Source organism: Nannobrachium achirus, assembly GCF_963921795.1.
Source record: "Nannobrachium achirus genome assembly, chromosome: 13".
Lineage (NCBI taxonomy): Eukaryota > Metazoa > Chordata > Actinopteri > Myctophiformes > Myctophidae > Nannobrachium > Nannobrachium achirus.
The window spans coordinates 42176037-42195224 of record NC_137833.1 but is presented as its reverse complement, the minus strand read 5'-3'; the positions used below and the strand labels follow the sequence as shown (position 1 = coordinate 42195224).

Below are 19188 nucleotides of genomic sequence, written 5' to 3'. Positions count from 1 at the left end.
GGCCCTCATTAGCCTTGGGGAGGGCATGAGAGAGGTCTGTCATCGTTAGCATTACATCAACACACAACCAACACTGGCCTAACAGGGACATTCGAGAAGAAATGAAGCATGATTCACTTCAAAAACATCCTGCTTTCTATAATATAGTGCTCAATATAAATTACAAAAATAAATGTTATTTTTATTTTTACGATGGCCAAAACGCAAAACCTCCTATCTGCAAATTTCATGATTTGCTATGCTGCACATGGCCAGTCTGTCTGCAAGATCGGTCTGACCCTCATTTTGCCAAAAATGTCAGGTGACTAGAAACAAATAGTAGCTAGGTTTTAATGTTAAACAAACATTTCTTTTTCATTTTCCCAACAAAGTGAATTCTTCAGATAGGAGGTTTTGCGTTTTGGCCATCAAGGTATATGTGTTACCATTTAGTTAGAAGAGGCCTCATCATATCTATGGCTGATCTTCGGTAAGACTGTATCACATGTTTACCATCTCATTAGAAGTAATTTAGTAGAATAACATAAAATGGCGGAAATCACATTTTGGGTCAAAAGTGTTAAGGGAGAGGGTGTGTGAGAATGTTAGTGTCAGATGGAAATGGCAGCAGCAGGGCAGAATGTAGCTTCCTGTGGAATTCCTGCATCACACAAAAAGACCAGGACTGGAAAGAAAATGTGTTGTAGCATCCTGTTTGAAAATGGACACACAGGCTACAATCTATGTTCCTAGATACTGTGTGGCGGATAACTATTAGGGATCGGATGATAATTGTTATTATCAAGTATCGTGAAAAAGAAAAATTATGAATTTTGTTGAGCTGCAAATTCAGTGCCACTTAAACCCGCTGTAGTTTGATAAAACAGACCTGTAAAGAGCACATTTGGTATGCTCTTATTTCACTCTACACAAATCCATTAGCCAAAAATAGCAGATTGCAACACGTTGTGAATATTCTCCTCAGAATAGGGTGTTCGAGTGGTTAACAAAAGTGGCATTTTGAGTTTTAAGCATATTTTGATCCCCATAATATCGTTAATCACAATTGTTTTTGCCCCAATAATCGTGATGTGTAATTTTGTCCCATCCCCAATTATGCCATTTCATTGCAAATCAAGGTGTATTTAAGCAACATAATTTTAACCAGAGACAAACGCAACATGCTAATCTGTTCTTCCATTTGGGAATTGGGAGAGAGCTTTTGGCGTATACAAATATGTACTGTGCTCATAGACTACAGAAATAACAGACATATTTAAACATCAAACAAACTCTGCCTGCCTTACAAGCTGTGCTTACAGCACACGCTCCTAGCCTGAAGCCTGAACTGACATAATCATCCAATCGGAGTAAAGCCAAAACATGTCATTATAGAGTTAACAAAGTAAAGGGGAAGATGGAATCTGCTATTAAAAACATGTCCACAGCCTGTAGCACTAGCTGGACAACCAGTAAACATGGACGGAAGCAATTAGAATAGCATATTTGCTTTGATCTTATGACTTAGGAAGTAAAAACCAGCCCCATGCCATAAACATGTGAAGCTGCACATAGCTTGAGGGCGTCCAGCATTAATAGCAACAGCAATGTTTCATTTCCTAACAGAAAGCAGTCACATCGTATAGTTGCATAAATGTTATACTGTTCTCTACTAATACGCTATCTTGTGTTTACACACCAAACCTTTTCTGAATGACTGTCTGCCTTTCATGTCATCTATGTTGAATTTTACACGCTTATTGGTTTGTGCTGCCAACCGACTGCAAAATGGTTAGAAGTGTAATGTTGGCCCATACTGCTGGCGTAGCGGTCAGGGCACCCAGGCTACAATTGTAGCCTGACGGCACGTCACAGGTTCGATCCCAAAGCCTTTGCTGCGTGTCTACTCCCCAACTCTCTCTCCCCATTTCCTGTCAGCCTACTGTCCTATCAACAATGAAGGCATAAAAAGACCCCCTTAAAAAAAAGTTAGCTGTGCTTGTGGTTAAGCCTCTATAACCAAGTCAGAAGTCAACAAACATTCAGCAATTTCACATGACCTCTTGCCTCCTTCATCTGATTCAATGTATTTTCCTTGATATGTGAAGACGAATAAAGCCATTATATTCTACCCGAAGGTTATGTCAAGTTATTGCGAACTCTTTTAGAAAAAGATTCCCATTCAAGATCTTTCTTTATATCAATTATATCCCTGAAATGCCTAGTAGCAGTTTTCATAATGTCAATTTCTGATAATTACCCTTTTTTTCTTTGAAGGACACGAGGATTTCTCCTCAATGAGATCAAAGCATCTATTGAGCTGCATGTGCAAGCAATGTGTCAGCGGTGTCAGTCTCCATCAATTATCAATTAAATGCATGAGTGTACACATGTTACACAAAGCTCCTTGAGGTGCCTTTCAAAAGACAAAGCCCAAGTGGTAAATGTAATTTCCATTTAGTAAATGGGGATATAAAGTGAAGTTAAGCCATTCAAATGGCTGTGTACTTTGGACGGACAGAAAGATACAACCTTTACTCACTACCTCGTGCTCAAAGGGATATTTTCACTTTAACACGTGTTTGGGGTCGTTCTAACGTCTACACAGGCTTTTGTGAGCACCCCAGACAGGTTTTAACTTGCGTGATTCAGTATTTAGATATTCATTTTATCAGACACGTCCTTGGTGACTGATATTGTCCTAATATCCCTTTAAGCCTTATTTATTATGAATGAATACATTATTTTTCATGCAAGCGAATTCTAATGCTTCAATGCTACACATCATCCATCGAGGAGAAGAGAGGTGAGAGCAGTGAACTTCTCAATTTGTGCTTTATACAAGCAGTATGAAAGGGGTAAAGTAAAACAGATGAAACTTGGAAAAAAGGAAGCATGAGAAGAAAATGGATTTACCATTGCTGGTTCACATGCTGGCAAATAAGATATGTCATTGAGTCCTTGACAGACCATTTAAAAAATAAATGCTAAATAATTCTATATGCCTTTGCACTGGCATACATTTGTGTTTTCAGAAAAATACTGCAATTTCACTGCTGACCAAAACTGAAAATTAATCTGTATAACCAGGCGTGCAACGACCAAAACAGGCAAATCAAAGTATCATTCCATGAATGCAAAAACATAGCGAAACGTGATGTATAGGGAGACAAACGGGTTGATTCCATGCATTTGGAGTCTGCATTGAAAATGATAGTGTGTTTACCATGACCCGGAGAAACTATTCCATTATGAAAGACTCAGAATGAGGGAAAATATAGCACATTCAAATGTCATCAACATACATACTTCAATACAAGTCTTTACTTGCAACACATGGCGAGTGATTTAAAAATTACACGATGAAGCGTAACGTTAGCATGACAACACTACGAATGAAGACACGTTTGAGGTATGATGACTGACTATGAACGATTATATACTAAGATTATGACAGTTTTAAACACTGGTAAAATATGCGGCATTAGCATAGCATCCCTCAGCATCCGTAGTGCCTGCAGCTTACCCTGGGTCATCCCTGCTCCCACGTTGTCAGTGGGGCTGAGGCCGTTCTGGGTGGTCCGAGAGTCCAGGTCAATCATCTGATGGAGGCGGAGCTTGCGGCAGTAGATAGAGGCCGCCTCGGGCTCCAAGGCGATGATCAGCTGCTCGGGGTTGTCGCGGGACACCAGACCAGACTGCCAGAGGAGAGGAATGACACACAGGAAATGCATTTTTTATTTCCTGCTCCTATTTGACATGTTTCCCTTTCGGCTCAGAACTGCATAATGTCACAGGCAGCGCCATGCAGCCAGGGATGGCTGAGTCAGTTCAAGCCTTGAGAATGAAAAGGGAAAACCAGAGCAGTGTAAGCAGAGTGGCGACACGCTTTGATCTCGCCGCAGACCGGAAGTGGCGTCGCATGGAGCCTGTTCTCATTCTTAGCGGGCCTCTGCTGCTCTTCAGCCCACGTCCGGCCCCATTCTAGCCGAGGCATTTTCACTCGCTGGTAAGTAGGCTAAATCACGTCTTTTTCAACCTTTTAACACATTCATGGGCCTCTCCAAGGTAGACAACATTATTAAAAGGGGGAAAAAGACGTGATTTAGTCTAGAGTGAAAATGCCTGAAAATTATGGTTATAATGGGGGCGGACGGGGCTGAAGAGCAGCAAAGGCTCGCTAAGAATGAGAACAGGCTCCAGTAAGCTAGGCTAAGCTAGCTTTCCACTATGCTTTCCACGCTTAAAATGGGAGGCGACGTAAGTGTCATAACTCTCTCTCTCTAGGGGTCTGGGGAAAACCACTCAACTTGTCATTTCTATGGCCTAACAGGCAATGCAATTAGCTGGCAACTCTGTCCCAAAGACACACACCACATAAGGTGAATTTGAATCTGCCCCATAGATGTCTCAAGGAGGAGAACATAGCAGGTTTATGTCTTCATTCCATGGCTCTTGGCCACAGGACAGTGTCTCACATTCACATCCAACTGGCCTGTCCTTCATCACAGGAAATATAAGCACATGTAACCATGTGTTCCTAAAGTGAGTGCCATCTTCCTGCAAGTAAATTGGAGCTTCCTCGTTAAGTGACCCCCCACTGAGTGTCAAATGCTTTCAGACCATCTGTGAACTCCATCTGACTTTATTTAGCTATTACGGATTTTGCCTGAAATCACTTTTCTAAAAAGATCTTCTAAAAGTATGCGAAGTAGTTTGACAAGTTCTCCAGTATACTTATTGACACCCCATTGTCAGTTAAAATAATAATCAGTGCACAGTGTATACTTTACATACAACATACCTCTGCACTGTTAAAAAGAACCATATGCCATGAAAGCCCAAGGCCACTGTGGGGGAACCAACTATTACATCAACCATTAACTCGAGACATAATTCAGAGTCTTACTAAATGATTCATAGCTTTTTGGAGTATGAGAGTTCAAATCCAACAGGAAATTACAACAGTTACTATAAATCACACACTAGTATTAAAGTAGACATCCCAAACGTTCACATATTTTTAATCTCGCTAAAATAACTCTCTTTCATTCTTTCACCAGTATTTTCATGCATTTACTCATTAAACACAGATCACTAGTATAATGTTATTACGGTTTATGGAAGACAAATGCATCTAATGAAAATAAATGTGTTTATCTTCAATACTCAATAAGGAAAATAGAAGACAAAGAAAGACAAATATAGATAGAAAAGATACATATGTATATAACAGGATGTATGCATGAAATAAATAAACAAATGCAGAAAGAAAGAAAGAAAGAAAGAAAGAAAGAAAGAAAGAAAGATGCGAGGCTGACAGTGTGAACAGATGAGGGCAACAGACTGGGATGGTCCCCTTCCTTTGCCCAGAATGCCATGAATACACCCAGCTACTGTAGCATCCGGATGCTGAGTCACTGCAACGTGGCGCTGATGCCATGATCAAGCATGAATTAATAAGCATAATCTTTTCTGCCTTGCTCTTTCTCTCTCTCCCTCCTTGTTATTCCCCCCTCTTTTTCTCAACCCCTCTCATCCTCTTTCTTTGCCGACTCTCCTCAACCCCTCCAGCTCTCTTCTCTCTCTCTCTCTCTCTCTCTCTCTCACCCTGCCTCTATTCCCTCTGCAGATATCAGGTGACTAAAGAGCCTCCTTTCTGTCTGTTCCCCCTCCCACCCTCTCCCCTCCTCTCCTTTCTCAGTGCCAAACACGCATGCACACACACACACACGCACGCACGCACGCACGCACGCACGCACGCACGCACACACGCACACACGCACACACACACACACACACACACACACACACACACACACACACACACACACACACACACCTTCTCTATCACCTGTCCTCTACCTCCTCCTCCTGTTCTCACCCCCCCCCCCTCTCTCTCTCTCTCTCTCTCTCTCTCTTCATCACCATCTTCTGCCCCCCAGCAGCAGCATCATCATCATCAGTCTTGACCAGCTGACCACACCCTCCTCTGTCTGTCCCCCTGTGAGAGTGAGACAGTGAGCAGCAGACAGGCTGCCACACCCAGTGGTGTAAAGTAACCAAGTACATGTACTTAAGTACTGTACTTAAGTAAAAGATTTGAGGCATTATCATTTAATGATAACATATCATAAAACCACAAAGAAAGGGTAATTATTGAATACAGTATAATATACTGTAAATATCTTTTAACACAGAATCAAATTGACTATGGTCATGATTCACCAGGAGCCTGGCTTAAAATGATTTATACAAATATCATCCAGGTCTTAATGGGTTAAGTCCCATTTCAAATCATAATGAAAATAGCATTGTGTTGTAGAGATGCTATTTTCAATATGTATATGTACTTTGTCCGCCTACACAATGTACACACACACACACAGACTGACAGACACACCACGCACACGCTTGTGAGCACAGGCACAAACAGACACACGATCCTCCACACACAGCCCCCTGTGGGACGCTCAATGACCACGCCAGTCATGTCTCTCTCTCTCTCTCTCTCTCTCTCTCTCTCTCTCTCTCCATCCTCCTGCTCTCTGGTTTACTGAGATGTAGTAACACACTCACACACACACACACACACACACACACACACACACACACACACACACACACACACACACACACACACACACACACACACACACACACACACACACACACAGCTCTCTGATTTGTTATTGTGAGGGCTGTGTGATACCGTTGCTGGGCAAAATCTCATTTAGTGTGAAATAATGAAACAGGGGAGCGGGGATACTGTGCAATGTATTGTACTCTCCCTGGTTTGTCTTCTGCAACACACACACACACACACACACACACACACACACACACACACGCACACGCACACGCACACGCACACGCACACGCACACGCACACACACACACACACACACACACACACACGCTCCCAGGAAGATTTTCTTTATGCAGTCCCTTCCTTGGTTTGGTTCCTTCCTGTGTCCTCTATCACAGTCTGCAGGTCAGTGTGATGGATGATGGAGACTGCCTGGCTGCAGTTATGTGATGAATGTGTGAGCATTATGTGAGCATTAAACTCTGTATACATGTACTATGTGAGCGTGTGTGTGTGTGTGTGTGTGTGTGTGTGTGTGTGTGTGTGTGTGTGTGTGTGTGTGTGTGTGTGTGTGTGTGTGTGTGTGTGTGCACGAGCATGCGCACGTTCATGCGTGTACATGCTGTTGCGTATGAGGGTGAATCTTGATTAGTGCCTCGCGCTGCAGCTCACGGTGCCGCACCTCTCGTTCCCTCCCTCCCTCCCTATGTCTCTCTCTCTCTCTCTCTCTCTCTCTCTCTCTCTCTCCTATCTATCATAGTGTAGCAGCAACTGCTGCCAGCATAGCAGGGTGGTAAAGGAAATCATGCCCAGTCATCACTTAATGTTATCCGCAGTACAACGGTCTGAACAGTAGATGGCGTTTTCAACAGGGTAGGTAGAGAAAGAACACTGCATCACTTCAAATCAGAGGTATTCCTTTGCCTTAAAGGGACAACATTTTTGAAGTGCGTTTCAGTTAATTGTTGTTGGTTATTATTGTCTATAGAAACTACATTATTTACGGTACGATGCAAATGGTGCTTTTTGATCATTCGCTGTGTTCATACATTTCAATAGTACAGTGCATGGGCAAGCAACTGTCTGGCACGCCCATACGGTCTATGGCTGCCACTACAAATTCAGTTTTAGGCGAAAATAGATGATCGACACGCTTACAAACGCAGTCGCATTGTTAAGACACACATCTTCTCTTATGTGGTCTCTACAAACCCTTTCAGATGGGGGTCCATGGTGAAAGAATGTATATACATCTGGGGGTCTTGAAATGAAAATGTTTGAGAACCACTGCATTCAGCTACTTTGCTGTAAACACAGTGAACTAGGCTAAAGTCACACTGAAAGAAGCTAAAAAACAGTTCACTCCACTTGAGTGATACTTTGTTTATCTTAAATCCTGTATATATACTTTATCGACCGGAGTCCCCCAGGGGTCTATACTAGGCCCCCTCCTTTTGTCCATCAAAACCAAATTTTTGCAGCCTGTTATTCAGTGCAGCCACTAGAGGGCCATGTCTTACCTGCATTCATTTGCATAACTACACTGACCTGTCATTCACTTTTATATGTATCTGACAGTAGATACATTCCCATTCCTTTTAATATTTGATATCTGTTATTATTTTTTGATAAGTTGCACAACACTGTACTGTAGTTACATAGTTTTATAAAGTCATCTCCTTTTCTTTTAAGAAAAAGGAATTTGGGTACTTAGAAAAGTGCTATATACGTTTGTAAATCTGAGCTATATTTTTATCAATATTTTAATATAACTGCAATTCTTGGGAAGCTTGCACAAAGGAATTTCTCCCACTCCATTATTCCTGGTGTAAACTTAACTTATCTTTGAAAGGTAAAAAAAGAAAGGACATTATGATGAAGAGAAATGATTTGGAGCCAAATTTGTGTGTGCATATCTGAAGCCTGTACCTTATAGGCGGCCTCCCTCATGAACTGTTTGGCTGGCATTTTCCAGATGGCTGGCACGGTGATCACCCATCTCACATCATTGTTGTCAAAGTCTCCACCTGTCTGGTCACTCAGCTCCTACAGGGGACACACAGTAGTTCAGCTCAGTGGAACCCCAAAATAATCATATTTGAAATGGGGACACCCCCCCACCCTGACGAGCACTAAGAGTTCAGGCATTTCATTTTGTATTTGTAACACTGTTCTATTGTGAAAATAGCTGATCTACATGCTCACAATGCCTCGCAACACGAGGCGTTGTGAGCATGTAGATCGGTTATTTTCACAGTTTATGCCTCTATTATTTGACAATTTGGCCAATGTTTAATTTGTCATTTTAGAGGTATTAAAAAGTGTTTAAATTTTCACTTTACAAATGGGCATAAATAAACCCTCTTTACACTTACTTATACTGTATGTTGGTTTGTTTACTGTTGAGTGAGAAAACAATGTTGCACATTAAGTTAATCATCTGGGGACCCCCCAAAATAATTTGGGGACCACTGGGGACCCACAGGTTGAGAACCACTGTTTTAGCTTTCAATCCCTCTCATCTCCGTTACAGTTTGCTACGCCCAAACCAAACACAGATCGATAACTGAACTTATTATAATCAAAATGTCTGATTCCTTCATCAGTTCTAAAGGTTACATTACATATTACCGTAATTACATTGTTATTGTTTGTATTACCTTTAAGGCTTGCTCCTTGAAGAAGGCCAGTGCGTAAGCAAATATATCCAGGGCTTTTACTCTTTTCCCATTGGCTGCCAGGAGGTCTGTGTTGATGGACAGATTCTGATGGGAGCAGAACAAATGCAAGCGGTAGAAGTTTATTTAAATGAACCATATACCACGTTGGTCTGAAGGCCAGTCAGTCAGATTAAAACATTTATATGGTAGTCCACGTGTCAGTCTTGAATCTTTTCAACTGACAATCTTGCGTTACAAGCAACACGCAACAATGAGTGTTGCAGATGTGTAGATGAGTGATGCAAACGGCCCTCTGCGCATTCATGTGTGGCGTTCTTGAAATATTTACAATGTGCTGTTTGGAAGCGTTTTAGTCGAGAGCCTGCCGTTTTCAGCTGGGAAGAAATGGCTTTGGTGGACACACAGCCCTAATAGCCTGTGCAGATCACATCCAGCCCAGCTGCATGCCAGTGGTAAATTATGTGCAATAACAGTAGAATGAGCCAACTCAATGCGTGCTGGCAGAAATGCCGTGGACTTGGCAGGGAGGAGAGAAACCTGGGAATTTGCAGCAGTATCAACTATGCAACTTTTATATTGCACATAGAGAGAGTCACTTAGTAATGACAGTGGAGTGTGTGTGTGTGTGTGTGTGTGTGTGTGTGTGTGTGTGTGTGTGTGTGTGTGTGTGTGTGTGTGTGTGTGTGTGTGTGTGTGTGTGTGGTGTACTGTATATATCCATATGTTTTTGATATACTTACAAAGTACTGTATACTGTGCATACTGTATGTGTGCCTGGCCGTGTGTGTGTGTGTCTTTATTTTATTTTATTTTTTACAGTAATACTGTAATGCTACTGTTGCGAGCTGTCATTTTGTAAGGTTATACTGATCGCTGTGCACAGTCACAATGTAACTGAATGTCTCCAGAGGAATTTTGCACTGATAGGATTTATGTCCATTGCAAACTATGTACCTATGTGGACATAAATAAAGCATTTAAAATGTGTGTGTGTGTGTGTGTGTGTGTGTGTGTGTGTGTGTGTGTGTGCGTGCGTGCGTGCGTGCGTGCGTGCGTGCGTGCGTGCGTGCGTGCGTGCGTGCGTGCGTGTGTGTGTTAGGGATGAGACGGTCACAACAATCGTATTGTGGAGATTTAATTTGAAAATCGTCCTCCGTCATGCATTGGGATGAATTCACCTTTTTTTGCCGAGCTGCATATCTGGTACCACTTAAAACCTCTATAATTGGTAAAACAGACCTGTAAATAACGTTCTTGATACAGTCTTTTTTTTTCACTCTCTACCAAAAATAGCTGATCTACAAGCTTGGCTATTTTTTGGCAAATATTCCGCCCCAGGATAATTGATGTTGGGGATATTTTGTTTATCGCGATAATATCGTAAATCGCAATTTGTCTTTGGTCACAATAATCGTGATATGAGATTTTCATAGCGTCCCATCCCTAGTGTGTGTGTGTGTGTGTGTGTGTGTGTGTGTGTGTGTGTGTGTGTGTGTGTGTGTGCGTGCGTGCGTGTTTGTGTTCTTACTGCAGTGGTGTGGAGTTTCATTTTGAACTTCTCCAGGTAGAGCCACTGTTTGGACTCGGAGGGGTCCAGGTCATGGTAGAAGTCCCGCGCCGCGTAGCCAAAGCTGTGGAACTTCCTGTCTGGGGTGAGCAGGATGGTAGTCGGAGTCTTCTGATTGGACACGCCCGGGTCTCCTCCTTCCCAGCGCCTAGGAGAGACAGACAAGTTTAAAGAGGTGGTTCCATAGTTTTGTACTTTTTCTGTTTTGTATGTATCTATGGAGATAACATTACTCTAATACAGTGGTTCTCAACCTGTGGGTCTGGACCCCCAGGGGGGGGGGGGGGGGGGGGGTCCCCAAATTATTTTGGGGGGTCCCCAGATGATGACTTAACTTAACATTGTTTTCTCACTCAACAGTAAACAAACCAACATAAAGTTCAAGCGTAGAGGCGTTGTGAGCATGTAGATCTGCTATTTTCACAATAGAACAGTTATACAAAATGTAATGCCTCAACTCTTAGTGCTCGTAGGGTGGGGGGGTCCGCAGTTAAAATATGATTATTGTGGGGGTCACGGCCTGAAAAGGTTGAGAACCACTGCTCTAATAGACCCCCAGGTGTGGTTGTAATATGCAAATATGTCTTCCCTGTGTATTTTTGAGTACTTCCTGAAAGCTGAAAGCCTCTGAGTCAAAAGGCCCAGTTGAAATACACCGATTTAATGACATCATGAAATCATCCCCTCCCCTTTTTAACATTCAACTGCAGCTGTGGGTGTGGCTAACTTCCAGGCAGTGAGCAGGTGAGTGGCCACATAAAAACATTTACCCAAAGGCTAGCGCATTCTCACATGCTTGTAGATCTGCTACCTTAGGCTAACATTCACCATTGGCAGAGATTGACGCCAACCCTTGCCCGACTGCCCGGGGCAGGTAAATAAAATGGTCGCGCAGGTGAAGTTTTCTACCAGCCTGCCCGACCGGAGAAGTGCCCATTTTGAGGAACATAATATAAGATATGTTTTTTTAGCCTACTTGAACTGGGCTAGAGTGTTCCGTCTCTCTCTCTCTCTCTCTCTCCCTCCCTCCCCACACACACACACACACACACACACACACACACACACACACACACACACTGAACAAACGTTGTGCAGTGGCCATGACCCGAGGGCAAGTAGAACATGACCTGTTCTTGCCCGACGGGCAAGTGCCTCTGAGACCAACCCCTGCCCTAGGCCTAGAATATGGATGCTGGGGTTCAAGTGGTTAACCACTTTCAACCAAGTAAGTTTTATTTAATTGTTTTCGTCATAGGACAAAGTATATAGGATGTCTGTTTCTCTGTTTCTAACATAATTGTGCAATACCACTATAGTTCTGTACAAATGGAGGCCAGCTATTTTTAGTGTTTGCTCTGTTCCTTGGGAGACAAGTGTACCGGATTTGCACTCGGTGCATTGATGGTGGTTGTCTCAATAAGAGACACTTGCTGTGAAGATTAATCCATTTGGGAGATTTTGAGATTTGTTTAGTCAATGTGAATAGTAATGGTTGTTATCTTTTTCAGTTTGGTGGTGCTGTTGAAAGGGTTGTGCCGCGTCGTTATCGTCATAGTTATCAGCGTCATTAATGAAATCTATTATACAGCCTGATGTCAACCTGGGTTAAATACACAATTATAGATATAATATATCTGTATAATATATTATTATGTATAGATCCAACAATAACAAACCAAATTGCACTGTAAATTGGCCCTGATTGTAATGACAACAGATTAACAATTACCATAACTTGAGTGGACCTTGAATCACCATAATCTAGAATAGTCTATAAACAGAACAGCCACAAAATGGCACAAGGACATCAATAACGCATGACTTTCCCCCTCGCCAGTAAACTGCAAGACTTGAATCTGGCTGACTATGTATTTTACCATCTGACTGTCACAGCCAACATTTTAATGTTGCATTCATTGCAACCGGGCGGTGAATCATGCACATTTATTCTCTATAATATATATTTTCCTACACAGAATGTTTTACGGAGGATCCTCTCTTTCTAGGGACATTTTTAGTTGAGGAATGCAGAGCCAGCTGCCATTTTCTGGAAAGTGATTAGCAACTCAGGTTGGTTTTCTATAGTTCTAGCATTGAGCCATCCAGACAGATTCCTGAGCCATTGTGTAGGCCCTTCCAGTGAGGCCAGCTGATGAATGCTAATAAGATGAAGAAAATACACCATTCACTCAAATGCATTCAGACACATGTATTCAGCTGAGGAGAGCTCAAACCACAAACAGAAGCATTGTGTAGTCTTATGAAACGAGCCAAATCCTTTATTCTAAGAGAGCAACAGACAGTTCTTCACTAACGTCTTTAATGCCGAATCTGAAGGTGCCACCTATGAATATACAATAAACAACATTGAACCAAGCTGTTTTAAACCCAAAGACAGTACATATAGTACAATAGAGTTTTATTTGTTTGAATCTATTTTATTGTGATATTTTGTTCTAATAAAGTTGTTAGCTTTTGTTTTCTGAATGAATGTAATGCACAATCTATGTAAAGCGCTTTGGATAAAAGCGCTATATAAATGCACCATTTACCATTTTTTCTCCCTCCCATGTAAAGCAACTTTGTGCTATATAAATCTGAGATATTATTATTGCTGTTGTTGTTGTTGTTGTTGTTGTTGTTGTTGTTGTTGTTGTTGTTGTTGTTGTTGTTGTACCACTACTATGTTTTTGGGTTTAAACAGCCTGGTTCAATGTCGTTTATTGAATAGACAACATTGTCCTTTTGCCACCACAACGCGATCAAACTATGCCCATCAGTTCTGAGGCTTTATCCAAAGAAGTAATTGTTTGTGTAAGGATTTGGATTGCAAATGGCTCAGTCCAAAATAAATAATATGAGGGATCTGGGACTGTTTTTACTGAAAGTCTAGCAGCGCTAGTGAAAATATCTTACTCAACTTTTATCAGATGGTCAGAGTTAATGACCCATGAGAGGAAAGAATTCCCCAATTGATGTCTGACATTGTACCACCAGTGTTGTCAAATGTGTTGTCAGAGGAACAGCTGTCCATTATTGAAAAGAAAGAAAACAGTTTATCCTAAAAATACATCTTACATATAGTTATTGGAGAAATGGTCCATGGAGTGCCAAATGGCGTATGCTCCCTATTCCCAGCAAACCACTAATCCTAGAGGTTCCACACTTGGCATATGTACTGATCAGTACTCTGCCAACGTTATAGGCACATTTGCCACCATCAATGTACTTACATTGGCGTACAGTTAATATAAAACGAAATTATTCAGGCGCTTTTTAGCCAGCTATTTTGCCCAATGCCCGCTAGGCCCACCCAACTGCGCATGTGCCAACAGCTGTTGTACTCTTCGCGTCACGTACTCATAGCACGTACTGCTCGCCTGATTATGGATCCCACTGGGAAAGATGGATGGAAACCGTTCTATTTATGCCCAGGCCGTAAGGCCTGAAGTGCACGATAAACGCAATGATTTATTGGGTTTTGGTGCACCTTGCGCGGTCCAAGTGACTACAACGGAGCGCTCCCTACGTCAACCAGCAAACAGGACTACTGTACATACATTTAAAATTAAACACACTGTTCGCTCAGTTCAGCGTCGGCGATGCAATCTCTCGAAGTCAAATTCAAGAAACGACATCGCCTTTATAGGGACAGATCTTCCTTTTACACCTCCCGTGTAAAAACATGGGACGAAAAAAAAAGACATCCCTTGGCCGTCATAAACGCAAACACTATTTGCGCGTGGTTAAAGCAGCAGCAGCAGCAACAGCAGCAGCATCAACAACAGGTGATTATTTACTTAATTTTGTTCACTTTCTTTCAATACTTGCTGACAGATTGTGATGTTTATTTTTGCTTTATTCACTCTCATTTGTATGACTGTGCACGCACGCACGCGCACACGCGCCGACCACACGTGTGTATACTGTGTCGTGCTTCTAAATCCTGCTTGGCAGAAACAGTGAGACAACGAGAAACAATGTGCACCCACGTGTGTGCGTGCTGTTACTTTTACTCTGTGTGTGTGTGTGTCATTCGTGTAAGTGTTGCATTTGTGCCTCTAGAGAGCGTGTGTGTGTCTGTGTGTGTGTGTGTGTGTGTGTGTGTGTGTGTGTGTGTGTGTGTGTGTGTGTGTGTGTGTGCGCGCGCGCGCGCGCACGCGCGTGCACTGCTCATAATTGTACTCGATGGGGAAAGCTTACTGTCTCTCTCCCAGTCCCGCGGACGGCACGTAAGTAAGGAAAAGTGTGTGTGTGTGTGTGTGTGTGTGCGTGCCTAATTACTGATGCTACTTATATCACTGTTCATGTCCATGTCACTCACAACCATTACACCTTTTTAGAACTGAAATAAAATTGCCTACACCAAATATGCTGTTTGTTCTCTACAGTTACAGAAATGTATTTATTTTTTATTTTAACCCCCCCATTTCACACTATTTTGCATTTTGGAAAGAAAATGCATATTTAATATTGAGCTATCCTAAATTTGTATTGCTTAGCTGCCCACTGGACTGTAGACATCTCCGGGTACAGGGGACTTTCACATAGGAAAGGGACCAGGCCCCCGCACTGCCCGCAGGGGGCTTTTTTCTAGTATGTATTACTGATATCAACACTTATGGAATACTGCACAGTAATCGGACAATGGTCTCTACTCTATAGCTTTAGAGATGATACTTAAGCATGCAGACATTATGTATCTAAAAATACATTTATACAGACGGTTATTTTCAAAAAAGGGTATTTTCTAAAAATAATGATTGAATACTACAGATATTTCTATGTATGTGGAATGTGTTGAAAATTCAGAGTACTTCTTCCACCACTGCTGTGAGGTTGGAGATTCACACATGAATAAGTCAAGTGAAACACCTGTCAGCTTGTGACAGTATGGTGGGTGGCTGCTGATTCCTGGCAAGTAGGGAGGAAGACATGACCTCTGGGGTCATGAGACCCAAGGTCTCAATGCTGTAGACCAGCTCATTCCACAGCAGAACCAGGCATGCCAGTGTTTAACTCCATGAACCTTAGGATTCCTATTCTGGGGCAAACATCCAGTGAATGTTTGCACACAACGCGTTCAAGCGTCGCAACGCAAACAGAGCTTGTAGATCAGCTATTTTCGGTGAAGATATTTAGTGTCTAAACTCCAAATGTTTTTTTCACCAGTTACTTGTGAACTAGTCTCACAAGCCTGGCTGTTGCCTCCCACAATACAATTCTCAAATGCTTCCGTCATATTGTCTGGAGCACGGAAGCTCTGAAAATGATCCAGGGATAAAGTGAATGTGACGCCTCCTCCCCACTTCTGTTTCGTTGTGAAAATATAACCTAATATAGATCAAAATAATAGAAGCATATACAGTTTGCTGCTCAGCAAAAATGGAAATTATATATTTTTAAATATATTTTTGTGAAGGGAAAGATGAACAGATGACAGCTTCCTTTCTCAGCTTTCTAGAGGTGTAGTTCCAGACTATATAGCATTTGGAGATTGTGGAATAGTTGTCTGGCTACGCGAGACTGTACGCTCACCTTCAGATTAAACTTACTATGCTCTCGTTCATTTTCACAGACATGCTAACAACTGAGCAGATGCTCTCGTTCTGTGAAACTACTCATTAAGTGCAGAGGGAGAGCCACAAATTCAAGTTGTACCATAAATGCAAGTGCATACGATACGGTGTAAATGCTGCAACTGATTTCAATATAACTGAGAAACCTTTATATTACAGGTCATTAATTAGACATTAATGACTGGAAATCACATAATAGTCTTCTTAATACAGAATATATTCTTAGAGTTACAGCCACAAAAGGGTCCATTTGTTTCCTAACTTCCTAACTATCCATCATTCATCTGGGGAACCCCTGGAACCCCCTCAAGGACTCCCTGGACCGCACTGTGAGAACCACCAACCTAATCATATTATTAAATATGGACACCGTCACACACTAAATATAACTTCATATGTTCATCTGAATCTCTCTCTCACCCATATTGATGCAATGTCATTCATTCACTCTCTCTCTGTCTCTCAGTCTGTCTCTGTGTCTCTCATGCGCCCCGTCTCTCTCTCTCTCTCTCTCTCTCTCTCTCTCTCTCTCTCTCTCTCTCTCTCTCAGTGAGACTGCATTGCAGCATTGGCTCACCTCATGGTGTGAATGCACTCAGGCTCCTTAGTGAAGGCGTAAGCATAGCCGCTGGATGTAGTACCAAAGTCAATGGCAACCACAACAATGAAGGAGGGTCCTGATGGAACTTGATCTGTGTCATTCTGCTAAGGAAAGACACAGTAAAATGATGATGAGCGGCTTCATTATCCTTTGCATGCTGTTTTATTGTCATATACACTGAGAAATCCTAGAGTTCATTTAACTGTGAGAGAGTGCAATGTAATCAAATGAACTGTTGGGTCCATTTGGCTACATTTGTACACTCTCAGAGTTACAAATGGATAAATAAAGACTTTAAGACAGGATCTGAATAGATGAATGTTATTGTTCACGAAGACAGGTAAAGATTTACATTCATCTACCTGTTACAGACATGACTACTTCACAAACAGATGTATAAATGTATACTATGTAGTCTAATGTCATTGTACAGCATACAGTATATCTCTCCACGGCTAAGAAAATAAAATGTTACAAATTGTACACACATCACAATGTAGAAATAATAATCAATGACAAAATGATGGATTTCAAGATGAATGAAAAAATCCAGCTAAAAAAGGACAACGCTTGTTATTAATTGGTGAATTGAAAATGACAGTTTTAATTGGGATGTGCCTATAATTTTCAAATTGCCATATTTGGTAACCGTGTTTTTAAAGTTATGGGGGTTGTGTGATATGATGACAATATACTGTGTCATGGTATACGGTATTTCATGTCTGTTCAAATTATAACTTGTCTTGCATAAATATTTTACAGGGTTTTTTGGCACATCTTCACCAAAGGCTCCCGAAAGAGGGGGAAAAAGTGAATATGTTTTTTTTCCTCACCTGGGTGTGCGAGGGAGACAGTGGGGTGATTCCAGGGTCACCCAGGCTCTTGGCTGGAGATGGAGTTGCCATTGCATCTAGACAGATTAACACAGAGAGAGACACACACAAGAAACTGTTAATAAATAATATTAAGATGATTCAAATGAAGCAGCAATGAACACCATCGGTAGATCTACGTACAAGCTCAATTTCTGCTTTCTCTGTGATTCCACATGTTCGCTGTTATCTGACTATCTGTCCAGCTTCCTACCAATTTCCAAACCATTCACATTTCAAACAGAAGAAATTGCCCACTGCACCTGCCTTTAAAAGACACAATTATGACATTTCAAGCAAACTGTCTCTCTATCTTCGACTATCATCTTCATTAGTTTGCCTTAAAAGCCTCAGTCAAAGGCATTTGCCTTTTCAGCATGCACAATAACCATTCTTCCTCTGTGTATTGTAAGTGTCCGGGAGGATTGTCTCACAACGGGACGTCATGTTATCTGTCCTGTTTTTCTGCCTCACTCAACCTTTTCTCTCGTCCACCCCTACGGTGTGGATGAGTGGTCTGACCCTTAATACACTTTGCCAGGCAATTACAGTAGGGAATTACGGACCACCTGTGGATAGACTCCATCTACACACATGTTCCCCCATGCCCAATCTGAAAGGAACCCTCACAAACTTGACTTTCTTTACTTCCAACAATGGGGATAGAAATCGAATCAGCGAGAGAGGAGTGAAATGCCTGCTCCTGTGGTAAATAATGTCTGGATTGAGTGGGTATTTGAGGGTTGGCTCACCTGTTCTTTCTATTGTATTTGCCCAGTTTGTTTACCTGTAACAGGCATGTCATAACGCTTTTGATTGGAGTTCTTATCGCATTGACGTAGAAAATGGATTTGATTACAACTTTTAAATTGGTTTATTTTGAACCTACTTGTTCACAAAACACAAACGGAAGCTATGATGTGAAATCCTAACAATCATCTGTGTGACGTCCCTGGATCACAGAGTTCACAGAGTAACTCACTGATCCTGGGGCGATAACAATGTGTACTGAGTGAATTTGGATTGAATTACGGTGTATTCAACTTCTATTGTTGAATCCAGTGTTTATTTCTCAAGTGTTCCGACTATTATTTGACAAGACTCCAAGTAACATTCTAAAGGGTTAGCAATAAATCTGTGAAACCAGAGACCCAATCCCAGGACATCTGGTTCAATTTGTGTTTGGCCCTGACTCCTCTCTACGCAGTAAAATCCTCAGTGTTATTTAGATTCTGAGAGTTTACGAATGTAACCAAAATTGATTCATTGATTGATTCAATACTTTAATAACATGGAATAAATACAGACGGAAATACA

The 19188-nt window shown here is 41.7% G+C and overlaps 1 protein-coding gene across 2 annotated transcripts in view; it reads right to left on the bottom strand.

The window, feature by feature from the left end:
- Nucleotides 1-19188, bottom strand: part of hspa12a (heat shock protein 12A) — a 46331-nt gene that overhangs the window by 9309 nt on the left and 17834 nt on the right. For both annotated transcript variants that reach the window (XM_080739916.1, XM_080739915.1), the window contains exons 2-7: nucleotides 17833-17909; nucleotides 16976-17103; nucleotides 10778-10964; nucleotides 9229-9333; nucleotides 8498-8614; nucleotides 3506-3677 (exon numbers count right to left, since the gene is read on the bottom strand). In XM_080739916.1, the coding sequence (XP_080596042.1) occupies nucleotides 3506-3677; nucleotides 8498-8614; nucleotides 9229-9333; nucleotides 10778-10964; nucleotides 16976-17103; nucleotides 17833-17909 (786 nt within the window). The remainder of the gene's footprint in view (nucleotides 1-3505; nucleotides 3678-8497; nucleotides 8615-9228; nucleotides 9334-10777; nucleotides 10965-16975; nucleotides 17104-17832; nucleotides 17910-19188) is intronic.